General features: G+C 46.6%; 1 protein-coding gene across 2 annotated transcripts in view; it reads right to left on the bottom strand.

The window, feature by feature from the left end:
• LOC310850810 (kazrin-like) overlaps nucleotides 1-23,875 on the bottom strand; it is a 209,725-nt gene that overhangs the window by 6,406 nt on the left and 179,444 nt on the right. For both annotated transcript variants that reach the window (XM_083752782.1, XM_083752781.1), the window contains exons 3-5: nucleotides 6,899-7,035; nucleotides 4,021-4,191; nucleotides 1,455-1,644 (exon numbers count right to left, since the gene is read on the bottom strand). In XM_083752782.1, the coding sequence (XP_083608908.1) occupies nucleotides 1,455-1,644; nucleotides 4,021-4,191; nucleotides 6,899-7,035 (498 nt within the window). The remainder of the gene's footprint in view (nucleotides 1-1,454; nucleotides 1,645-4,020; nucleotides 4,192-6,898; nucleotides 7,036-23,875) is intronic.

Below are 23,875 nucleotides of genomic sequence, written 5' to 3'. Positions count from 1 at the left end.
GTTCATTTTCTTTTAAAAAAATATAGTCCAACCCCCCACAAGGTTTGAGGGACAGTGGGCCGGCCCACCTGCTGAAAAAGTTTGCTGACCTCTGCTATAGCATCCAGCCTCTTGGATAATGGTATTGTCCTGAGTGAATCTCCACCCCTCCGTCTCTCCCACTTCCTCATTCATCATCATCACCTCCTTGACGGGTGCTGCTAAGTGCCCTCTGTCTTCGAGCTCTTTGCTCTCCTACTTTAAGGAGATGGTGGGTCTGGAATGCTTTCTAATGACAGCGTGCCAGTCTGCTGTCACTCCACTTCTGCCTCTTCCTCCTCCTGTCCCATTATTTCCCAACTTTCCCCCTCATCTGCCTCTCAGCTGTAACCTCCCGCAAACCCCTGTTGCAAATCTATACTGTCTCCCTCTTCCTCCTCTCTGGAAGGGTCAGGATGGGGAGATAGTCTCCACCATTCCACCTCCTCCTCTGCCTAGTCCCTGACATGTGACTAGTCAACCTTGCTGGGGGACCTCTTGCACATTCTGCTGAGTGGGGCCCTGGTCACCTCTGCCAAAGTTCTTCCCGGATGGCACCACCAGTCCTATGGGTGTGCTGTGTAAAATTCAACCAGATGGGCGCAGGAGGTCATGCCCCTGCTGGACCCAGCTTCAGATCCCTGCTGCTGCAAAGCTCATTAGGTGAAGTGAGGTTTAGCCTCTCTCCTTCTCCCTGCCATACCTATGCCTACCTCACAGGGCTGCTGAAATGAGAATGAGAAATGAGAAAGTATGGAAGAGAGCACAGCAGAGGTTATATTTTCTGAGAATCCTCAGGAAAAATAATCTCTCAAAGGACCTGTTGATGGCATTTTACCATTGTATTGTTGAGAGTGTATTAACTTATGGTCTGTGTGTGTGGTTTGGGAGCTGCATGGTCAGGAAAAAACCAATGCTGTCTAAGGTGTAAAGACTGCAGAGAGAATAATTGGGTGCACTCTTCCCACCTTGGATCAAATCTATGCTTCCAGGTGCCATAAGTAAGCTGCAGAGATTGCGCAGGATAGTGTGCACCCCGGAAATGATCTCTTTCAGCTTCTGCCTTCTGGAAGAAGGTACAGGATTATAAAGACTAGGACTAGCCGCCTGAGAAACAGTTTCTTTGTGATTTTGGTTTCAAATGCAGTGTAAGGTAGTCTCTATGTGAGTATATTGTATTCAGTTATGGGGTATGGAGTTTTTAGGGGCTAACCAGGCTGGGATAGTTGGGATAGCAGGCTTGTTGGTTTTTGAATGTCTGATGTAGTTTTTTTCAATTTTGATGTTCTGTATGGGACAATGACAATAAAGATTATCATTTCGTATTGTATCATATTGTATCATATCGCCTGTGCCACCTTTGAGAAGAGAACCGGGGAGGGGAGGGGTGGTGGTGGAGGAGTGGGTCGCAGGTAGAGACAGGGCAGCAAACTCACCTTGACGGTCTACCGTGTGCTGGGGGTGGGCATGGTACAGCGTCTGCTGGCTCTGTCGGATGGCAGCCGTCAGCGGGAGGTCGGCCTGCATCACCCATTCCTGATTTCCGTTGAGCACCGTCTCCCCGGGCATGGCTAAAGAATGCCGCTTGGGTACATCCTTGGTCAGCGTTGCTAAGGACTGTTTTGCCTGAGAGAAGCAGCAGGAGACACACAGGGTTGCCGTCAGTGCTTAGCCCCAATTCAGGGGTAAACCCTTTGCAGTCTACGGGAAGTGAGCCAGCAGTAAATCACAGGAAGTAAGTTGAGTTAACTCTTTGTTAGCAAAAACAGGATCAGCACAGGAGTGTCAGGTCTAATGAGCACAGCAACTCATATTTGGCATATTTTGTCCCCGCAAAGCAGTTGCTGAGACTGAAGGTCCCCACCTTCCCACAGCTGCCTAAGTCTTCTCCTCTTCAGGGTTTTTCCTAAGCAATCTGAGATGGTGCCTGCATGAAGCTAACTTCTCCTCTGCCCTCTTCATTTCTCTCCTGGTTCTGGGAGACCAGCAGGAGGGGGAGACACCAGTGACTCTTCACTAGCCTGATACATCTCTGCTTCCTGCCTCCCTCACCTGCTTCAGCTTCAGCTTCCGTTCCTGGACTTCTCTCTGCTACAAACTCTCCCTGCTCACCAAGCCCTGTTACCTCTTCAGCTTCTGACACCTCCTCTCCCCAGTCTTCTCTCACTGCCCACCACCAATCCCCTGGCTCTGAGCTTCTTCCCTTGGGGGTTCCCAAGCTGGTTCCTCCCACCATTCCTCTGTGTCCAACAAGTCCCTGACGCTAACCTAGGTGTTTCATTCATTTCAGTGGGGCTTCTCAGAGCATAGCTGAGAGTACATTCAGGTGTGGGCAATACTGCGTTAGTTTTCCCGACTGTGATTCTAATGCTTCTGTTCTGTTTTCTAATATTCCTTTTGCACTGCGGTACCTGTTGTGATATGAAACTGTGGCTGTTGAACTGATACACCGGCACGTTGTGCTACATTTCATTCACACCAGTGGATGTGGTGTGACACAACAACAAATGTCATTGGGCATTGTTGCTTCTCCCTCACTCTTTCTGTCCCCCTTGCTCCAACGCCTCCATGAAAAGGCAGGAAAAAACTGTATATGCTTGCATCACTTATTCCTGTGATTTTCTGGGTTAAGGGAACTGTAAATGGATTATTTCTGGAATTAAATAACACAGGAATGAATGCTAAGCATGCGCCATGTTCCATTAGTTTTCCGAAAGTGGCTTTTATGCCATGTAAAAGCTCTGATATAATGCATAAATTAACAGGGAAACATCGGGGAAATGGAATAAACCACTGTGTGAATGCAGAGTGGGCTCATCGACACTTACTGTTCCTCTGCTCTTTCCAGGCATGGTCAACACTTTAAAGCTCCATGTCCAAACAACCTTTTCCTCCCCTTTTCTCCAGAGCTTTCTCTGTGAAATCTCATTCTTTAAAGCTCAATCAGAGCAAACAACAGCTCCCGGAAAACTTGAATTGACATATGCTCTAAGTGAGCGCTAATGAGCAGGTTTTCACAGGGAAAGCTCAAGGGCAAACGATGATGATATGCTTAGACATTGAGCTTTTAGGCATAGACCTGGAAAGAGTGGGGTAAAAACTAAGTGTGGATAAGCCCTTAGTTGGAGGTCTCTAACACATAAACCCTTCCCTCCCAACGGACTTCTCTTGTGTCTGGGGTGCCGGTTACTGTTTGCACAAAATATTACTGGGCACCACCCCCAAACCATCTGTATTTGTAGGGCGGTGGTGTGTGCTCAAGCACAGAGTGGAACTTTAAGGCTTGCACAATTAAAGTGGACTGAAGTGCTCTGTCACCCGTGCACAAGAAAGCCACTTTAAAAAAAGAAATGGTTAGAAAATGCATTGGAAAGTGCAGAGGGGATGTATGTAACAGGAAAACATTCAAACACTGTGTAAGCCAGGCTTCCTCAACCTTGGCCCTCCAAATGTTTTGAGACTACAATTCCCATCACCCCTGACCACTGGTCCTGCTAGCTAGGGATCATGGGAGTTGTAGGCCAAAAAACACCTGGAGGGCCGAGGCTGAGGAAGCCTGGCGTAAGGGAATCAGGGATGAGTACAAGATGAATGCTCAGTGTTGTATAACTGCCCTGTAAACAAATCAGAATGGAAGGTCAACGAAGACAGGGCGGATGGCTCCTACAGAGTACCAAGAGTGCTCCAGACTGAGCACTCACCCTGATTTGCTGGCACAAAGTTTATGCAGAGGGTAATAATAATTTATAATAATTTATTATTTATACCCCAACCATCTGGCTGGGTTTCCCCAGATGGTAGATGGATCTGTGTCGTCTCCTGACGAAAACTGCCAGCGTGGTGGATGCCGAGTGTGACAAATAGCTAGCGTGTGCTTTCTCACATGGAGCATGGGAGCTGGGAAGGGTGACAACGTTGTCTGGCTGGGAACAAGAAATGGGGAGTTTGGGGGGAAAGCCCTCTGGAGAGACCTTGAAGGCCAGCGGGCGCAGGGACACTCACCATGGCTAGCTCAGCTTCCAGTTCCTTCATTCGGTTGTCTTTCAGGTCCAGCTGCGACCGAAGAGCACTGGCGTGGTCCGTGGCGTCTTTGGCTTGCCGGCGTAACTCCCACTTCTCCCGCTCCAGCAGATCTTTCTCTTTCGCAAGAGCTTTGACCGCATCTTCGCTTTCCTGCGGTTGGGGAGAGAGTCAGAATACGGACGCGAAGCAGGGAGGCTGGGTGGCTGTTAAGCTGCTTTCCTACCCTCCTCCCATCTCTGATCTCCTCCTCATCCTCATCAACCTCTTGGGGGGGGGGAGTCAGCAGGCACATTCAACATGTTGAGGAATGGCTGCGGGAGGGGGTGTGGCAAGCGGCAGCCACATCAACAAGAACAAAAAAAGAGGCAGGGCCACAAAAAATACAAGCATGACACCCAGCAGTTGCCCCATGGATGAGAAAAAAAGTACAGTGGTACCTCGGGTTAAGAACTTAATTCGTTCCGGAGGTCCGTTCTTAATTTGAAACTGTTCTTAACCTGAAGCACCACTTTAGCTAATGGGGCCTCCCGCTGCCGCTGCGCAATTTCTGTTCTCACCCTGAAGCAAAGTTCTTAACCAGAGGTATTATTTCTGGGTTAGCGGAGTCTGTAACCTGAAGCGTCTGTAACCCGAGGTACCACTGTACATCTATTGTGCTCAATCACAGAGATAAGCTCTTGTAGCCTCTCCAGAATGGGTGTGAAGGTGAGTGTCCAATCCTGGCATCTAATGAAATGTGGGCATGTTTTAAGAGGGAGCATTCAATGTAGAAGAGGCTGAGCCAGGAAGAGCAACCAGTCTCTCATAAATTGTGGATTTTTGAGGGGATATTTATTCCATTCTCCATTTTCTGGTGCCACAGGAGGTTCTGGTAGGCAGACTTCTGCCTGGTTGCCACATTGGAGACCCCTGCCATAACATCAGCAACTGTGATTAGTAATTACAGTTAGTAATTAGCATTAGTATTAGTACTCACACATTGTAAAATGTTTCTCCCACCCCTCCCTTCTCCCTCTGCCCCTTCCCCTTCTCTACTGAATTTATGATGAGCTTTTAATTTAAAAGTTGCTAATAAAAATAAAAGTACGTAATGAAAATAAAAATGTTTCATATTTTACAGATGATTTATTACTTTGAGTTATTTCTTTATACTGTATTTGCACAAAATTGCCATTTTGAACTGCTTTCGTTGGCTGTTTCTCAAGGTACTAAACGCAGGGACAAGGGAAGGCAAAGAGGGCAGGAAGATAAAGGAGGGACTGGTGGGTGGTTAAGAAAAGGTGAAGAAAGGACTTTTCTTTGTGTGATAGTTTTCCTGTAAAGTGGGCGGGGGGGGGGGAAGTGGTGGTTTAAAACAATGGCAGAAGTCTGAGTAAAGCAGGGGTGGTAGACACTGAGAAGAAAATTGCAGTTTTAAACAATGGCAGAGGTTTGAATAAAACAGGGATGGATATTCCTAAAGTTTTAAGGCAGAGAAACAGCAAAGATAGTTATGACACAAAAATGAGCACTCAATAGCTACCATCGGATCTTTCTCCAACTCCTTTTTCGCTATACTCAAACCATGTTTTAAATTGCCACTTCCCCCTCAGTATCTCACCACCTGTTTTACTCAAACTTCGGATGTTGATTAAATACATTTTCTCCCCTCAAACCTTGTTTTAAATTGCCACTTTCCCCTCAGTGTCTTTCCATCTCTCAAACTTCTGCCATCGATTGAGACCACCACTTTCCTCCCCTCTCAGTGTTTCTCCACCCCTGAGTTGCTCAAACTTCTGCTGTTGTTTAAAACAGCCACTTCTCCCCCTTTCAGTCTCCCTCCTTTCTCGCTGTATTCAAGCCTCTTGCTCTTCCATTCCTCAGCTGCCTCATATGAGAGAGCTAAAGGATGTGGAAATCTCAAATATCCCTGCAGCTGGAGTGTTTGAAGATATCCCCACCGCTCCTTTCTTCCCTTCCCAAATTCTTTGTAAAAAGCAAGCCCCAGCACTGGGCAAAGGATGCACCTGTGGCTGGTTGGTGGGCAGAGGTGGGCTCAGCTTGCCAGGGACATTCCAGTATGGGGTGAAGGAGATGCCGCTGGCCAGCAGTGGTAGCTGCCACCTGAGCATGCGGTATAATCCCGATACTCCTTCTTTCTCTTTCCAACTCACCCCCCCCCCAAGTAAGCCCCTGTACGGGACAAAAGAGGTTCAATGCATGGAACTTTTGCCTAAAACCCTGGAGAGGTGCTGCCAGTTAGGGTAGACAACGCTGAGCTAATGGACTAATGGTCTGGCTGAGAATTTGACAGCCACCTGTGAAATACAGGTGAACAAGCCAAAGAGCTAAAAATAACATAGAACATCCAGTGACTTCAATTGCACTGGCTGCTTATCTGATTCTGGGCTCAATTCAAAGGACTGGTTATTATCACTCTTTATTGCCCTAATAAAGAGCCAGTGTGGTGTAGTGGTTAAGAGCGGTAGTCTCGTAATCTGGGGAACCGGGTTCGCGTCTCCGCTCCTTCACACGCAGCTGCTGGATGACCTTGGGCTAGTCACACTTTTTTGAAGTCTCTCAGCCCCACTCACCTCACAGAGTGTTTGTTGTGGGGGAGGAAGGGAAAGGAGAATGTTAGCCCCTTTGAGACTCCTTAAAGGGAGTGAAAGGCGGGATATCAAATCCAAATTCTTCTTCTTCTAAAACAGGAGTGGAAAACTTCAGGCCCATCAGCTGAATGTTAGCCTCCAGGCCATTCTATCTGATGCTTGGGACTCAGACCATCGATGGGCCCATTCCACACAAGCATCCTTTTCCACGGCCAACACTCTGGCCAATGTCAAATCTCCCCCACCACCCAGGCATCCATCCTTACTTTTCTGTGCTGCTCGTAGTTCCTGATGAAGTCCCGTAGCTGCTCTTCCCGGCTTTCCAGGGTGGCGTAGAGCTGCTGCATCTGACTCACCAGGTCGGTCTTCTCCCCCTTCAAACGCTTCCGATCAGCTTTCATGGCTGGAAGAGACAGGTGGGTGGTTTTGAGAACTACCAGGCGGGAGATATGGGAAGAACTCACAGGATCATAGATTGGAGAGGTGGAAGGGACCCCAAGGGTCATTCAGCCCAACCTCCTGCAATGCAGGAATCACAGCTAAAGAATCTCTGACAGAATCTCTGACTCTCGCTGAACAGTTCTTACCACCAGAAAGTTCCTCCTCCTCTTCCTCTTCTTCTTCTATTTATTTCTAGCCTGCTTTTCCCCCCACCCAAATTAGGACATCCTAATGTTTAGTTGCAATCTCCTCAGGTTGCTTTGTCATTGTTGTTTAAAAACAACTGGAAAGTATCTTTGCAATTTGCAGTCACAGGTTTGAAAGGCACCCCAGAGATAAATACATCACTCACAGTGATGTTTTGACTGAAGAAGGAGGGGGGTTGTATCCAAATATGTTCTACTCGGAAAAAACCCACTAAAATGAATGCACCTAAGTTTGTCCTTTCCATTAACTCCAGTAGGCCTACTCTGATACAACCCAAAATCCTTGGAATATAAAGCAGCCACTCGTAACGGCTGCCTCCCCTGCCATCCCACCTACAAGTTTGCCACTGCTCAATCTTGCCGAACGGAAATAAATAGCTCGAAATCATAAATGCACATGAGGGATTGAGCGACGCACTGCCTCGGACCCCTGATGTGAGTGTACACATCGATGTGACACCCTGTGTGATGTTCCACCCATGCATGTGCAACCGTGTGTGCACGAAAATGCAAACCTGAGGCAGTCGTACTTGCTGGGGACTCCAAGTTGACTTCTGCACAGTGTCTTACTGTGAAAGCAACACGTCTTTAAAACACTGAATGAAAAGGAACTTCTGTGCAATAGACCTGTATAATCCCATTAAGATCGCTTTGGAGTGGGGAGTTTTGGGTAGTGTGTTTAAAAAAGAATCAACACACATGAGTGAATGGGGGAAGTTGCAGGAATAAAAGATGCAAAGAGTCAGAGGAAGAGCCAGGGAAAGGCGGTAGTATCTGTTTGGCATGCAAAAGGTCCCCAATAGCATCTCTGGGTAGGGCTGAAAGAGACCCCTGAGCCTGAAACCCGGGAGAGACGCTGCCAGAGTGTGTCTTCCTGTGGATTGAGCATTCAGCCTGATTTGCTTGCACAAAACTCACACAGCGGTCAGACTATGCCTGGCTCTCATTGACTATTTCTCCTGATTGTCTACGGGACAGCTACACCACAATCAGCATTCATCTTGCACTCATTCCCTTGCAGGGTGTTTGCACAACTTCCCGCTAATCCTTCACTTGCTATACTTTTCAGTGCATTCCCGGATGCATTTCCAAACTTCATAAAGCCCTTTTGTTTTTTGTTTAGAAACAGTAGATTTGTTGTGCTTTGACTCACTTTTAATTGTGCAGACCTAAAGTTCCCGTACGTGCTAGAATCCCTCTTGCAGATCAGCAAGAGTCAGTGTATAGAGTCAGTGGTCTGACTCAGTATAAGGCAACTTCCTATTCAAATCAGCTCTTCAATCAGAAACATGAGGACTAGAATCTTATTTTATTTTTAACAGAAGGGCTATAGCTCAAGAACAGAGCACCTGTGCTGCCTGCGTAAGGTCCAAGGTTCAATGCCTGACATCTCCAGGTAGGGTTGGGACAGACCCCTGCCCCATCATCCCTGACCACTGGTCCTGCTAGCTAGGGATGATGGGAGTTGTAGTCCGAAATCAGCTGGAGACCCAAATTTGGGAAACCCTGGTGTAGACAATAGTGAGCTACGTGGGCCAGTGGTCTGTCTTGTATCTTATGCAACGGAAAGCTGTTCCGATATGTGTGATGCTGCCACTCTGGAATTAATCCAAGGCAGTCTTCTTATTAAACCAGAATTCAGGAGGAGAGCCATGCAGGGTAGAGCAATGAAGAGAGGAATAAAGGAACAGAGGGAGAGAGAAAAATCCTCTTATCTTTTGCCATAAATCTGGGAACAGTTTAAGAGGCATTGCTGTCTGGGGCTCCCCACCCCAATTTTCCTTTGCAAGGACTCCTTGCCTCCACTTACTGTTTGAGCTCCGAGTGTTGCAGATGCCTGAAAACAGCAGTCTGTCCTCCTCTTTCCCCCCCTTCCCATAATTATATGCCTTCTAGAGTTCCCTCCACACAGAACAGCTTAAAAGGACGGTTTCGTGATGAGTCAAGCTTGGCCTTTGAACCCGGCCGCTGTTTCAAAGTGCCTGGGCACTGCGTTGTTTTGTCCGAGGGTCACCTGAGATTAGGCAGAGTGCAAGGCAAAGGATGTCAAGGACATCGTTTCCTCACCCCTCCTCTAAAGTAGTGTGAGCCGAGTGTGTGCATGCTAAAGTTGGAAGCGAGGGGATAGGGAGCTATTGTTGAGTTAGGAGAAGGGCAGGAAAGAAGAAAAAAAGGGGACCAATTTCAACTGCGATAATTTCCCCCTTGGCACGCTGGAAGTTGGGCCTGCCCAAGGAAATCGATCGGCTGTAGAATGATAGCTCTAGATGGCGCATAAAAAGATTGGATAAATGCATGGGGGTATCTATTTGCTATTTATTTCTTGTCTTTCTTCCAGGGAGCTGGGGGCGGTGGTGAAGGAGGTGGTCGTAACACCACAACCCTTGCTGCCGACAGCACCAGAGTAACTCCCCTCCACTGGAGCCAAGCAGGGCTGCGCTGCGCCACCTGTTCACCTGCCCGCCCGGCCCCTATGCAGGCATCCCAGCCCAGTGCACCTCCCCATGGGCATTGTTTTCTCTGATGCATTGGAGAGAAGCACTGGGCTGCCCTGTGCTGTGTTTTGAACCCCCTCAAAAATCCACACCCACGTCTTAGCCCCTCTGGCACCCCCCATAAATACGCTCCGGCAGCCCTGTTTCTTGGAACTTAACGTTGTTTGTTCTTACTGTCCCAGAAAGCTCCAGTCAATTCCTTCTGATGCCAGGCCCCTGTATCAGTGTGCCACTCATGCCCAGGAAATACTAAAACAAAACAAAGCAACACTCCTATCTTAAGCCAAGTCTCTTCCCCTAAGCAGCACCCGTTACTGGCAAACCTCGCGTTTGAGGACCATCTCCAAAGCATTCAGCTGCTTTGAATTCAAACCACGGAGCTGCTACCTGACATTATATTATTTATGAGCACTAAGGAGGAGGGAGAACATCTCCCCAAGCTGCTTTGGAAGACATTTGTCCCAAGCTATTTATGGGTTGGGTACAGGAAGCTGACTTAAGCCAAGCCAGGTCGTTGGTCCCATTTAGATGTTGGTCCACGCTGATTGCTCCAGTTACAATCCCCGGCATCTTCAGGTAGGACTGGGAGGAAGCCCAGTTCTAAACCTTGAAAACTTGCTGCCAGCCAGTATAGACAGTACTGAGCTAGATGGACAAGCTGTCGGATTCAGTATGCAGCAGCTCCCTATGTTCCTAGTGGTAGGGGGGTGGGCAGGTGAGCGAAGTGTTCCACAGCTGAGGACCTAAGGTGGATGTAGCATCCTCTTGTCTCAGGTGAATAGCAACAGAGGATGTCAACAGAGGATGCAGCTATATGCTGCATACAGTAAGATAGCCAGCAGTAAACCAAGGCATCTGGGGAAAGGGCTGTGTGGCTCGGTGGGACAATCCAGCACTTTCAGGTAGGAATGGAAGAGATTCTTATCTAAAAGCCTGGGGAATCATTTTATTAATGGATTTTATTTCATACAATTTATATACTGCTTGATATTTTGTGTGTGTGGGGGGGAACTCATCAAAGCAGTTTTAAAATATGACAAAACAATATCAGTTTTTAAAAGGGTAAAAACATCTATTTATATATAAAAAAATTTAAAACAGACGGTAAGCTAAAAGCAAATCAAAACACATCTCAGCAGTCTACATGTCTGGTTTAGGGTGCCTAAACAAAAATGTTTTGAGAAGGTGCTGAAAAGAGTACAGTCGTACCTTGGTTTTCGAACAGCCTAGTTCTCGAACGTTTTGGGTCCCGAACGATCAAAACCCGGAAGTGACTGTTCCGGTTTTTTAACGTTCTTTTGGAAGCCGAATGTCTGACAGGACTTCTGCGGCTTCTGATTGGCTGCAGGACCCTCCTGCAGCCAATCAGAAGCCACGCTTTGGAAGTCGAATGCTTTAGGAGTCGAACAGACTTCTGGAATGGATTCCGTTTGACTTCCTGGGTATGACTGTACAGGGATCTTCTTGGAGCTTCTCTGGTCTTCTGTTTCCCTCACTTCCCTCACTTCCCACCTTTTCCACTTTCCTTCTGCAGCGTTCCTTGTCCAGAACTCTCTGGCTCTGCAACCAAAACACCCAAATCCCATAAACCAAGCGAACAGTTCAGATCTAGTCACTTCGTGTATGTTTATCCCACTGGTTCATTCTCCTCGCATTGCCTCGGCTTTCTGCTCACATCTCTTTTCTTTGAAAGCAGGAATGTGGACCCGCCAGCGACGTTTGCTTGCAAAAACAGTTGAGAAAATATCATCCGGTATCCATGGCAACCGGCAATCTGGCCTAACTTTCCCAGGCATCCGTTATCTTTCTCCTTACATATTTTGATGGTATGCCAGTGCATGACCACAGGGACACACACACAAACATGCCGAGCTGCCTTCGTTGTTTATACGCAGCCAGAGATGCTTCTGTCCGAAGCAATTCCCTGCTGCTGTGATCTGGCTCAAGTCCTCAGCCATGTTTTGTTAACTGGGTGGAATCAGCTTGTCTTCCACACTCAGTGCCATTTAATTAGGTCCCATGTCAATTTCCATAAAGGAAAAAAAATCTCCCACACAGAGAGACGCTCCACATTTCAAGTGGGCTGACGTTTCTTTGCAGAGGTGTGGAATTTATTCCGCAGGTCCTCAGTGAATGAAGGAAACAGACCCGGGCAAAATTGACTTAACCCTGGTTGTGGACCCCCTACTGTCTAGCACCCCGCGAAGACAGCCAAAGTGAGCAAGCTTTCAAGAGTAGCTTTGACTGGAGAGAAGCCAATTAGTGCCGGCTGGCTGTTAGGCTGATGCTCTTTTGTTGACGTGGCCCGGGGCTCGGTTTGATTGCAGAGCTGGGGAAGGTGTAGGGACGGGATCAAGGAGTGACAGCACAGAGGCTCTCTGCAAGGAAAGGCTATGTGCCTGGATCTTTGTAGTTTAGAAAAAGAAGAGTTGACTTAGAGGTTTCGATAGCGCTAAGAATGGAGAGAGGGCTGACCTTTTTATTGAGCCTTCCTTCTGATTTGCTTGCACAAAGCTTATGCAGAGGTTGGATTATAATACAGTCTTCATACAGCATGCTTTCTGATCTGTTTGCAGGGAACTTAAATGTCGAGGAGCATCGCTCCTGGTTTGCTTTCAGGACGTTTACACATCTTAACATTAATTATCCGGGCATTCCACACTTTTCACCATATTTCCCCATCAATTTCCTAAATGCACAAATTCTGTTTCTCTCTCTTTTTTTAGCGGATCTGCTGCGCTAGGGCAAAAAAGCGCTTTAATCTGCTTTCAGTTGTGCAAACCTAAATTTCTCTTTTTTCCCTTTCAATCCGTTCCACGCAATACCAGACCCTCCAAGTGTTCCTATTTTCCAGGGACAGTCCTAGATTTACAAAAGTCATCCAGGTTCCTGGAATGTCCCGCTTTTCCTTAGGACATCCCTGTTTTCATCGGAGTTATGCGACCCCCGAGCCAAGGAGATAAGTAACTATACAACCTTTAGAAGACATCGGAAGGCAGCCCAAAGTAGGGGAGTTTTTTAATGCTTAATGTTTATTATTATTATTATTATTAGTTGGAAGCTGCCCTAGTGGCTGGGGCAACCCAGTCAGATGGGTGGGGTAGAATAATAATGATAGTATAGAACACCCCTATTTTCATTGAATAAATGCTGGCAGGTATGCAATACTGATGCTTGTCTTGTTGAGAAGACATCCTGCAATAGTTGCTGAAGACATCCAACCTCTGAGATCACAGACACAATGCTTGAAGGGGTCTGAAACACCTTAGTTCTGTACCAGGGCGTAGGGAGCCTTTTTCATCCCAAGGGACAACCATTTGTCCCAAGGGACAACCTTTCAGATGCAAAATGCCTGGCCAGAGCAATAAGTGTGAAATTTACTTTTCTACAAACACTTACCTATCCCTCTCTGTCCTCCAACCTGGGCAAGCAAGGTGCATTATCAGAGCCCAAGGACACATTCCAGCCAGGCAGAAAATACTTAAGGAGGGTGCAAGTCAGGCAAAAGATGTGAGACTTTGGGAAAGTCCTGAGAGACAGCTCAAAAGTCTTCCTGGGTCTGAGGTAATACACCTGCTTTTTTGTTCCAAGGAGAGCGCTGTGAAACCATTTCTGCAAGGTTTTGGGATGGTTCCATTTGGACAGGGGAAAAGTGGCTGTGGAAGGCACCCACTGGCTAGAACCTGTGACATCACTAACCCCAAACGCCAGAGCAGTCTTGGAAGTGTTCTGTGGATTAACATATGAATACCTGAATGTATACATCTTGTTTTGAACTAGTAAAACTGAACAGGAAAAGGAGCAGGAGCCATTTCTGAACGGGTATTTGACTTACCGCTAGGTACGAATGTAAGGCAATAGCAGAACTGGGTGAAAAGCCCAGCAAACAAAACTGAGCTGGACGGAGCAAAGGCTCAACATAATATCAAGGCAGCTTCCTGGGCTCCTATACTTTAAGGTTTTCCTTCCAACAGGAATCAGAACAAATGAGAAACTGAGGAATGCAACAGCAGCACAGAGGAGGAAAGTTTACTGCACAGGGATGCCTGGAAACAGTCCCAGCCTTGGCAGTGCCTGGCAAGGAAATGGAAGATTTATAGGTGAGTTAAGTTGCCATTTTTGCTCCACATCCCAACACACCTCAGAAGCACTTGTGAGGGTTGGGGAGGGGGGTGGAGAAAGGGGAAGGGGTGGTGTTGGTGTTTATTTCCAAACCACCTGCAACGTCTGAAGTGTTAGCAGGTCCCACGAGGGAGAACATAGCCACGGTTGCCATGGAAACGGCTGCGAAGGAATCCACGTGCCCAACGCAGTCAGATCAATTACATCTTCACCTCTCAGAGGAGGAGAGAAGCCACACAAGAATATCATAAAAAGGAAGGAGCATAATGGGATGTAAGCAACCAGGAGTTGCCCCTGTTTGGTCTCTTGGGGGCGGGGGCAGGAATAGAAAGCACCACGATTTGATCTTTCTACTGGATTCTGCATTGGTAAGGAATCTCTGATTGGTGAAAACTGGTGCCTGCTAGGACCCCCGGGAAAGCAGGGAGGCCAAAATGTAGGCGGGGCCAGAGCCAATGGCAGGAGGAACTGCAGCCAATGGCAGACAGGGACAACTAATTCTAGTTCTGTTTCCCCCTCCCCTCTCTGAGTTTGAGGAGGGCCAATTGGAGACTAGGGAGGAGGAGGAGGAGGGTGACAGGCTAAACCCATATTGAGATTGGTGAAGCAGAGCCTCCTTTGCCCTAATACACCAACCTCTGCTGGGAGCTCCTAGAATTGCGGAGTCCATTAAAAGAGGGTCCACCCTTCCAAGGGAGACCATTCCACTCTGGAACAGCACCTACTGTCAGAAAGTTTTTCCTAATGTGTAGCTGGAATCTCCTTTTCTGTCACTAGACTCCATTGGTTCTACCCTCTGGAGAAACAGAAAACAAGCTAGCTTGCTCCATCTTCCACGGGACAGCCCTTCAGATATTTGAAGGTGGTTCTCAGATCAACTCTCAATCATCTTTTCTCCAGGCTAAACACATCCAACTCCCTCAACCATTCCTGAAAAGACTTGGGTCTCCAGGCCCTTCAACATCTTGGTTGCCCTCCTCTGCACACTCCCAGTTCCATACAACACCCTCTATGTTTATAGCAACAAGTCATAAGAGAGTTTGACTTCCTCTCTGTGGTATTCGGGACGCGGGTGGCACTGTGGGTTAAACCACAAAGCCTAGGATTTGCCGATCAGAAGGTCGGCGGTTCGAATCCCTGCGACGGGGTGAGCTCCCATTGTTCGGTCCCTGCTCCTGCCAACCTAGCAGTTCGAAAGCACGTCAAAGTGCAAGTAGATAAATACGTACTGCTCCAGTGGGAAGGTAAACGGCGTTTTTGTGCGCTGCTCTGGTTCACCAGAAGCGGCTTAGTCATGCTGGCCACATGACCCGGAAGCTGTACGCCAGCTCCCTCGGCCAATAAAGCGAGATGAGCCCTGCAACCCCAGAGTCAGCCACGACTGGACCTAATGGTCAAGGGTTACTTTACCTTTACCTTTACCTGTGGTATTCAGTCCAAATCCAGTTTGATGAGTGGAGGGAGAGAGGATGATTGAACACTGAGAGGACAGTGAAGCAAATGGCAGCAAGTTTGGATTTCAAAAGAGTTGCAGGAAATTGCAAGTGTTCCCACAGATGAAGGTAGAGATGGGGAATCTGTGGGCCTCCAGATATTGCTGGACTACAACTCCCATCATGCCTGACTATTGGCTACATTGGCTGGGTCTGATGGAAGTTGGAGTCCAACAAGAGTCACAAGTTGCCTTCCCTTGCTTTTAACTCCTTACTTAGTTCCAATGAGAAACTATCCTCCCTCCCTTCTAACTAGTCTTTAATGCAGTGTTAGTGATCAAATTCCTGTCCTCATAATTCCTACTTCATTCAGAAAATGAGGCAGAAGGGAAGCAGAACCACTCCACTGGCTGAACTGATGGCATGTTCAATTCCTCCAACTCTTCAACTTTGTGATGACCCAGCAGGGCTTTTCCTATGTTCATACAAAGTTGATTGCCACCCCTCATTGTCTGTTTCCAGCATCATAGGTAGAACAGAGGGAGCTGCCTTCTACTGAGTAGACCACTGGTCTATCTAGCCCAGTGTTGGCTACACTGGCTGGCAGTGGTTCTCTAGGGTCTTGGACAGGCTTCCTCAAACTTGGCCCTCTAGGTGTTTTTGGCCTACAACTGCCATGATCCCTAGCTAGCAGGACCAGTGGTCAGGGATGATGGGAATTGTAGTTTCAAAACATCTGGAGGGCTGAGTTTGAGGAAGCCTGGTCTTGGACATGGTTCTTTCCCCCCAGCAATACCTGGAGATGCCAGGTGTTCAACCTGGCACCAGGTGCTCTACCACTGAGCTGTGGTCTCTTCTGTTAAATGTAAAGTAAGGTTCCAGTCCACATGATTCTGAATGAAAAACTATTAGAATAGGAAAATAAGGAAGCAGCTTTCTACAGAGTCAGACCATTGAGCTATCTAACTCAGTAAAATGCAAGGGAGGTGGGGTACCTTGTTGGAACGACATCCTAGCTGTCATACAGCCTGGGAACTCTTGCAGCTAATCTTGGACTCTTGAACCTTGGCTTTTGCTCTTGGACTTGGATTTCCTGTTGCTTACTCCCTTGTAAAATCACCCAGAATAGAATCTGTGTTTTTTTCCTAGCCGCTCAGCCAGTGCCGTGAGACTGCTATATTAAAAGTTTGCTTCTTTACTTACACGTAAATGCCTCTGAGGTCTGCTTTTGGGTGGGAGCCAAGGCCGTTACAAGGTATAAATGTGTGCCAGATTCAGTTACACATGCTTAAAGCAGTGGAATCATAATAAAATCATGAGCTGGCACGAGCTGGTCCGTCTCTCCATCGGAGCTGCATTTGCATCTCAGGCAGAAACATTTAGCCTTTCAAGGCACCACAACATTCCCAGCTGCTTAGCTTGTAGACAGAAGGAAACACGATTGTGGGGGCCCTCGTCACATCGCTTTCGAAGTGTGGCTGTTTGCCACAAGGCCGTGTGCGGCAGATTCCCACGAAAGCATTCTCCCACGATACTGGAATGGAAACTGCAACCTGCAATTGGCCGGTGACCACCTGCATCTTGCAGCGATTAACTTGCAGCACCAGCAGTGAAATGCTTATTAAAGATACGCAGCCTCAAGAACGGAAAGTGCCGGGATGTGGTTGTTGTTGTTTTTTAAATTCTTCTTTATTATTAAATGTCGGCTTCTCCACGGGCCAGAGATTTCTTTGGGGTATAAAAAGGACAACATAATAGCAAGGGACATAATGCCATGATACAAAAGAGTACTATTAGGATGTATTAAAATAGCATCTGAAATGTGAAGGGCCAAACAAACAATGCTCCTTAAACATCCGCCAGCTAATAGTTTGTAAGACAGCTTGATTGTCCCCAGATGGCCAAATGCTAAACTGACTGCAGGAGAGTATGGGCTGGAATGGTCTAGTTTTGAGTTCATTCATCCATGAGGATGGAGGCTTCTCTCCTTCCTGTAACAGCAGAGTCCTCTAATGACAGAAGCCCTGAGGAGGAGACGAGGCCGTTCTCTGATCCGTACCACGTGGTGCCACAGTCAGCTGAGCCCACATCTTCTTCCTTGTGCCCCAAGAAGACATCTCTGCCAACAGATTCCAATGACTGGTAAGCAGACTCATTGGGGGATCAGAAGAGCCTTGAGGAAGCATCCCCATTGCTTAAAACCCTGGTGCTTAGAAGCCAGCAACTGCAGGAAAAGGCAGCAGACTTTAACAGCGCAAAAGGGCTTGACAATGAGGCTGCTAGGTGGATTTGACCAAATCCAGAGAGTGCTCACCAATGGTTCCTTGCCATCCTGGAAAAAAAAGTGGCAAGTGGCATGCCACAGGGTTCTCTTCTGGGCCCAGTGTTGTCCAGGCTCTTTATAAATGACTTGGATGAATGAATTGGGAGGATGCTCATCAAATTTGCAGATGACACCAAGCTGGGAGGGGTAGCTTATACTGCAGAAGACAGAATTGGGATTCTAGATGACCGTTAACAGATTGGAGGACTGGGTCCAAACGAAAAAAATGAATTCTAATAGGGACAAATGTTAAGGTTCTACCCCCCTAGGCAGGAATAATCAGATGCACAGATGTAAGGTGGGAGACACCTGGCTTGCCAGTAGTGCATGTGAAAAGGATATAGGAGTCCTAGTAGACCACAAGCTTAACATTAGTCAAAGGCTAACACAATTCTAGGCTGGATCATCAGAAGTATAGTGACCAGATCTAAGGAAGTAATAGTTCCACTCTACTCTGCCTTAGTCTGACCCTACCTGGAGTACTGTGTCCAGTTCTGAGCACCACAGTTTAAGAAGGATATTGACAAACTGGAGCATGTGCAGAGGAGGGAGACTGAGATGATCAAGGGTCTGGTAACCAAACCTTACGAAGAACAGGTTGAGGGAGTTGGGTATGTGTAGCCTGGAGAAGAGAAGACTGAGAGGTGATATAGGCACCTTCAAATATCTGAAGGGTTGTCACATGGAAGATGGAGCAAGCTTGTATTTTGCTGCTCCAGAGGGTAGGACCCAAAGCAATGGATTCAAGTTACAAGGAGATTTTGGCTAAAGATGAGGAAGAACTTTCTGATGAGAGCTGTTTGACAGTGGAAAGGACTCCCTCGGAAGGTGGCGGGCTCTCCCTCACTGGAGGTTTTTTGAAACACAGGTTGGTTGGCCATCTGTCAGGGGTTCTTTATTGTGAGTCCTGAAACCACCACCCAGGTCCCTCTCCAAGGTGCTGATCCTTGCCTTGTCTTCCTTTCTGCCTGGAATGCTTAGACCACTGACCTCCCCCTTGCTTGGACCATCATGTATTGGTCACTGCAATAAGAAAACACTGGACTAGTTGGGCCTTTGATCTGATCCAACAGGGTGCTTCTTAAATTAAGAGTTAGAAGAAAAAGCCTTCATGCATCTGGCAAAACGGACTGTGGCCCACGGACGTTTTTGCCATAATGGTCTTTAAAGTGCCATCGTCCTCCCCTCCCCCCTTTTCATTGCCAGTAGCATATCTACCCGTAGGACAGACCAAATTCATGAAATTTCTCAATCTGTGTTTCACCACTTGATGGGGATGGAGTCTTGCTAACCCGTCACAAAAGTTGGTCAAGCTCAAATACAAATACCTGCATATACATACATAATACATATACATACACACATACCGTAAATAGCTTAGGTTTCTTTATTTAATAAATCAAGCAATATATATGGGAAAGGTTGTTGATGTGAGCATCCCTTGCTCACTCACACCCACACTCTAACAGCATTGATTACCTTATCACTCCAGGGCTTTTATAAAGCTTCAGAACGGAGTTAACAGGAGTTTCAGCTGCCTTCATCTAATTGTATTCATTAGCATGTCTACCTTTCACTTTTTAAGAATGTAAGAATGGGAGTGGAGCAACTCCTCTATGAAGAAAGGTTGCAGAATTTGGGACTTTGGGGTTTAGAGAAAAGGCAACACACTAGAAAGTGGAGACATGCTAGAAGTTTATAAAATTCATGGCATGGAGAAAGTGAGTAGGTTTTTCTCCCTCTCTTGTAACACTAGGAGGTCATCTCCTGGGCCACCATGCTCCAAGAAGTTCTTAAGAACTTAAGAACATCCCTGCTGGATCAAGCCAAAGCAACCTGTTCTCACAGTGGCCAACTAGATGTCTCTGAGAGGTCGGACAACCTTCCATTTGTGATTCTCAGCAATTGGTATACAGAGGCATTCTGCCCCTGACAGTGCAGGCTAGTAGCTAGTAGCCATTGATAGCTCATTTCTCAGGAGCTCATCCAACAGATACGGGACTTGTGGAGTCACAGTACAAAGTCCCACCACAAGTGCCAATGTACACATCAGCCACACACCCCTGGTCACCTGTTCAGCTGTAATGAGAACGGGCCTTGCATGCTACACATGAATGTGCATAGAGGTTCTTCAAACACCTGGGGATCCTGGCCCTATTAGGGGACTATGTATTTGTATGCGTACAAAGTCACCAAATGATGGGTGAAGCCTTGACCCAATGCTGAAATACTGTCAGTGGCAAATGGAATTCAGCGGCAAATCCAAGCATCTGATTTTAAGTTTGTGCAGCACGGCCATTCTGGTTGCAATCTGAAGAGGCTGAAAGAGTGCTGGTTTCAAATCTCACTTCAGCTACAGACTTAATTACGTGGCTGTCAGGGTTGAGCCAGAGGAAGCAGTCTGACATGAACCAGGGTCACAGAGGGCTGCACCTGGGAGTCAGAGCTAAGAACAAGAATGGGCAAGCAGCCTGGGACCCTATTGCTTCTTAGATACAGAATCACAACACCACAAAGGGCCTGAGCCATAGCCTGAAATAAAGATCCAACAGTGCCCATATCCACAATTCCAACAACACAGGCCACAAACAAGTGCCCCTTGCAAAAACCTCAGACATTTGCCTGCTGAAGGCTCATGGAAGTGAACCACATGATTTCAGGGGCCAGCATGTCCCAGGAAGAAGATGCCTTTCCAACTTCAAATCAGCTATGTATGGAGCAAAATCTTCAACTCCCATTCTTAGTCAGATACACAACCAGAATACTTTTAGGCTGCTCTGATTTTTCTGGTTAACCCTTCTCAAGAGACCAAAGACAGGTATCAAAAACAGCTCACCCCCCCATGCATCATTCCTTCTAGGAGCAAATCACTGCAATATAGGGCAGAATCTTGCACATATGGAATGCTACACAGAAAGCTGCCTTTTATTGGGGTCAGACCATTAGTGTATCTAGCGCATTACTGCCTACACTGAGTTGTAGCAGCTCTCCAGGGTTTCTGGCAAGGAGTTTTCCCCAGTCCTAGCTGGAGATGCCAGGACTGAACCCAGGGCCTTCTGAATGCTCTGACACTAAGCTACAGCCCCCCACCCCCAAATAGGAAGCTGCTTGATACACTATTAGTTTATCAAGCACAGTATGGTCTACATTGATTAGCAATGGCTCTGCAAGGGCTGTCTTTTTGACTATCTTCCTATATACATAAAAATGTCATGCTGTCGTCATGCTGAAGTTCATGTGGCTGGCAGCAGGTGGCCACACCATTTTCAGTGTGATGACGGAATGGCAAGCAGGCAAGGAAGGAAGGAAGGAAGGAAGGAAGGAAGGAAGGAAGGAAGGAGCAAGGGCAGCAAACAGTCCAGGTGAGCTGTTTAAAAGGGGTGGGGGTAAGAGGCAACCTCTATTAAATGCAGCTGCAGAAAAATTTAACAGGGGGAAAGGCACTTCAAAGAGCAGTTTGGCAAACCACTGTCTGAAGCACCTGCCCCTGTGTTAAATGTGGCTGCAGCAAGGTTCAATGGAGGGAGGGACTTCAGACAAAAGTTTGGAGAAATGTTCTCTAACCACCATAGCTTAGTGGCATGTGTCTGCCTTTCAAGCATAAGGTCAATCCCAGGCATCTCCCTCTAGGGAGACTCCTGCCTGAAATCCTGGCTGGGGCTGATGGGAGTTGTAGTCCAGCAACATTTGGAGGGCATTGACTGAGGAAGGCAGTTCTAGAGCTGCTGGAGAGGGAGAGGAGCCTTGAGTAGCAGCAACCGCAGCAATTTGAAGCAAGAAAATCCCAGCCCTCCTCCAAAAAACAAAAATGGAGACAGCGATTTAATGGAGACGTGGATCTGAAAACAAAGACTGTCCCTATTAAACATGAACAGCTGGAGCATTTCATTTTACAATCCCTGGTAAGCATTAAATCATGTTCAGAAGAGGCTTCTTTCCTTCACATTCTTCCAGGAGTTGCTGTTCCAGCATTTTTTAAAAATGTGTTTTTTTAGCTACCCGGAGGTATTCTGTACATTGAAAGCACACCACAAGCAACACAGGTGGAAATCGTGACGTTGCCCTGTAAAAATGACGCACGGCAGTTATCCATAAATGAAACACCTGATTTTAATTAGCTAATTTAAACTCCAAGAACAATGGTATTGACCTGGGAGAGGGGAATGAAGGAAGGAAAGCAAAGAATGGGGGAAGGAGGTCGAAAATGAAAAAGAGAGATAAGGGTTTCAAAAAACATATTGTCAGAAAAGCATTATACAATGTCTGGATTAGATATAAGGATCTGTTGGAAAGTAAAACTCCCAGGTGGCTGTCACCAATGGAAGCTAAGGGGGTTAAAAAACTTAATATGGAATCTAAATGGCCAAAATATTGTGAAATTCTAGAATATGAAGGCGAAAGGGTTAAACTTCAGAGTTATGAGAAATTAAAGTCCAAAGTTAGAGATTGGTTACATTACCATCAGATAAACGAGACATTCAAACAAGACAGGAAAATAGGATTTCAGAAGGAGAGGTCAAAGTTAGAAACAGAACTGTTAGAACCCAATACTAAGAATCTGTCAAGAATGTATAATCTGCTGTTAAAATGGAATACACAGGATGAAACGGTGAAATCAGCTATGATTAAATGGGCACAAGACATTGGTCATGACATTATGTTTGCCGACTGGGAACAGTTATGGACCACTGGTGTTAAATTTACGGCATGTAATGCCTTAAAAGAAAACATAATGAAAATGATCTACAGGTGGTACATGACCCCAGTCAAGCTTGCAAAAATCTATCATTTGCCCAATAACAAATGTTGGAAATGTAATGAGACGGAAGGTACCTTTTATCACCTTTGGTGGACCTGCCCGAGGATCAAAGCCTTCTGGGAAATGATCTATAATGAAATTAAGAAAGTCCTTAAGTGGACCTTTCCTAAGAAACCTGAGGCTTTTCTCCTGGGCATGGTTGGCCAATTGGTGCCAAAGAAGGACAGAACTTTTTTTATGTATGCTACCACAGCAGCAAGAATTCTTCTGGCAAAGTATTGGAAGATGCAAGAACTACCTACTCTGGAAGAATGGCAGACAAAGGTGATTGACTTTATGGGACTGGCAGAGATGACCGGCAGAATCCGCGACCAGGGGAAAAAGACAGTGGAAGAAGACTGGAAGAAATTTAAAATGTATCTCAAAAATTGTTGTAAAATTGAGGAGGGTTAGATGTCAAGGGGTAAGAAGTAGAGAATTACAGCTGTAACTAATAAATTAAGGAAAACTTAATGAAAGGGAATTAAATGGATAAATGGATTGACGGGTTGCTAAAAAATTGTAAAATAAGGATGCAGTGAAAGGGAGGTATGGGGAAGTCGGATGAAAGAAGGTATACGAAAATAAGATTGTGAAATTATACATGTTTGTTTTTGTTTTAGTTTGTCTTTATTATGTGTTGTGCTTGTCTTTTTTGTATGTGTTTAAAAAATTGAATAAAAAAATATTTTTTTAAAAAAAGACAATGAAAAAGAGAGAGGCCGATTTACTGGCCTGGGGGCAGTGTGTGTGTGGGGACAATGACAGGCTTTTACTTTCTTTTTGTACCCATGCCTATTTCGTTCCATTATGATGTCATGGGAGGGTGGTAACCTGATGTGACGTCTTCTTATGCAGATAACAACTACAGTGGTACCTCGGGTTACACACGCTTCAGGTTATAGGCTCTGCTAACTCAGAAATAGTACCTTGGATTAAGAACTTTGCTTCAGGATGAGAACAGAAATTGTGCTCCGGCGGCGCGGCGGCAGCAGGAGGCCCCATTAGCTAAAGTGGTGCTTCAGCTTAAGAACGGACCTCTGGAACGAATTAAGTACTTAACCCGAGGTACCACTGTATTTGTAGAAACAGAAGGAGAACCCTCACCATTCTCTCCTAAGAAGACTCCTGTCGAATCAGGCAAATCCAGCATCCTATTGTCACAACGGACACCCAGCACCTCTTGTAAACACAAACAGTAAAAAGAAGCGTGTATGCTTGCATATTGCATTCCATGCTCTGACGGCTTCCAGACTGGACTACTGCAACGCACTCTACGTGGGGCTGCCCTTGAAGTTAAGACCATAAGAACAGCCCATTTGGTCTAGTTCCCAACTAGAGGCCTCAATTAGAAGCCCCAAATCAGGACCTGAGTGCAACAGCACTCTCCCCGCTTGTGATTCCCATCAGGTGACATTCAGGAGC

This window comes from Podarcis gaigeae (assembly GCF_964106915.1).
Source record: "Podarcis gaigeae genome assembly, chromosome: 8".
Classification (NCBI taxonomy): Eukaryota; Metazoa; Chordata; class Lepidosauria; order Squamata; family Lacertidae; genus Podarcis; species Podarcis gaigeae.
The sequence above is the reverse complement of the archived record's forward strand: the minus strand, read 5'-3'. Positions and strand labels throughout refer to the sequence as shown.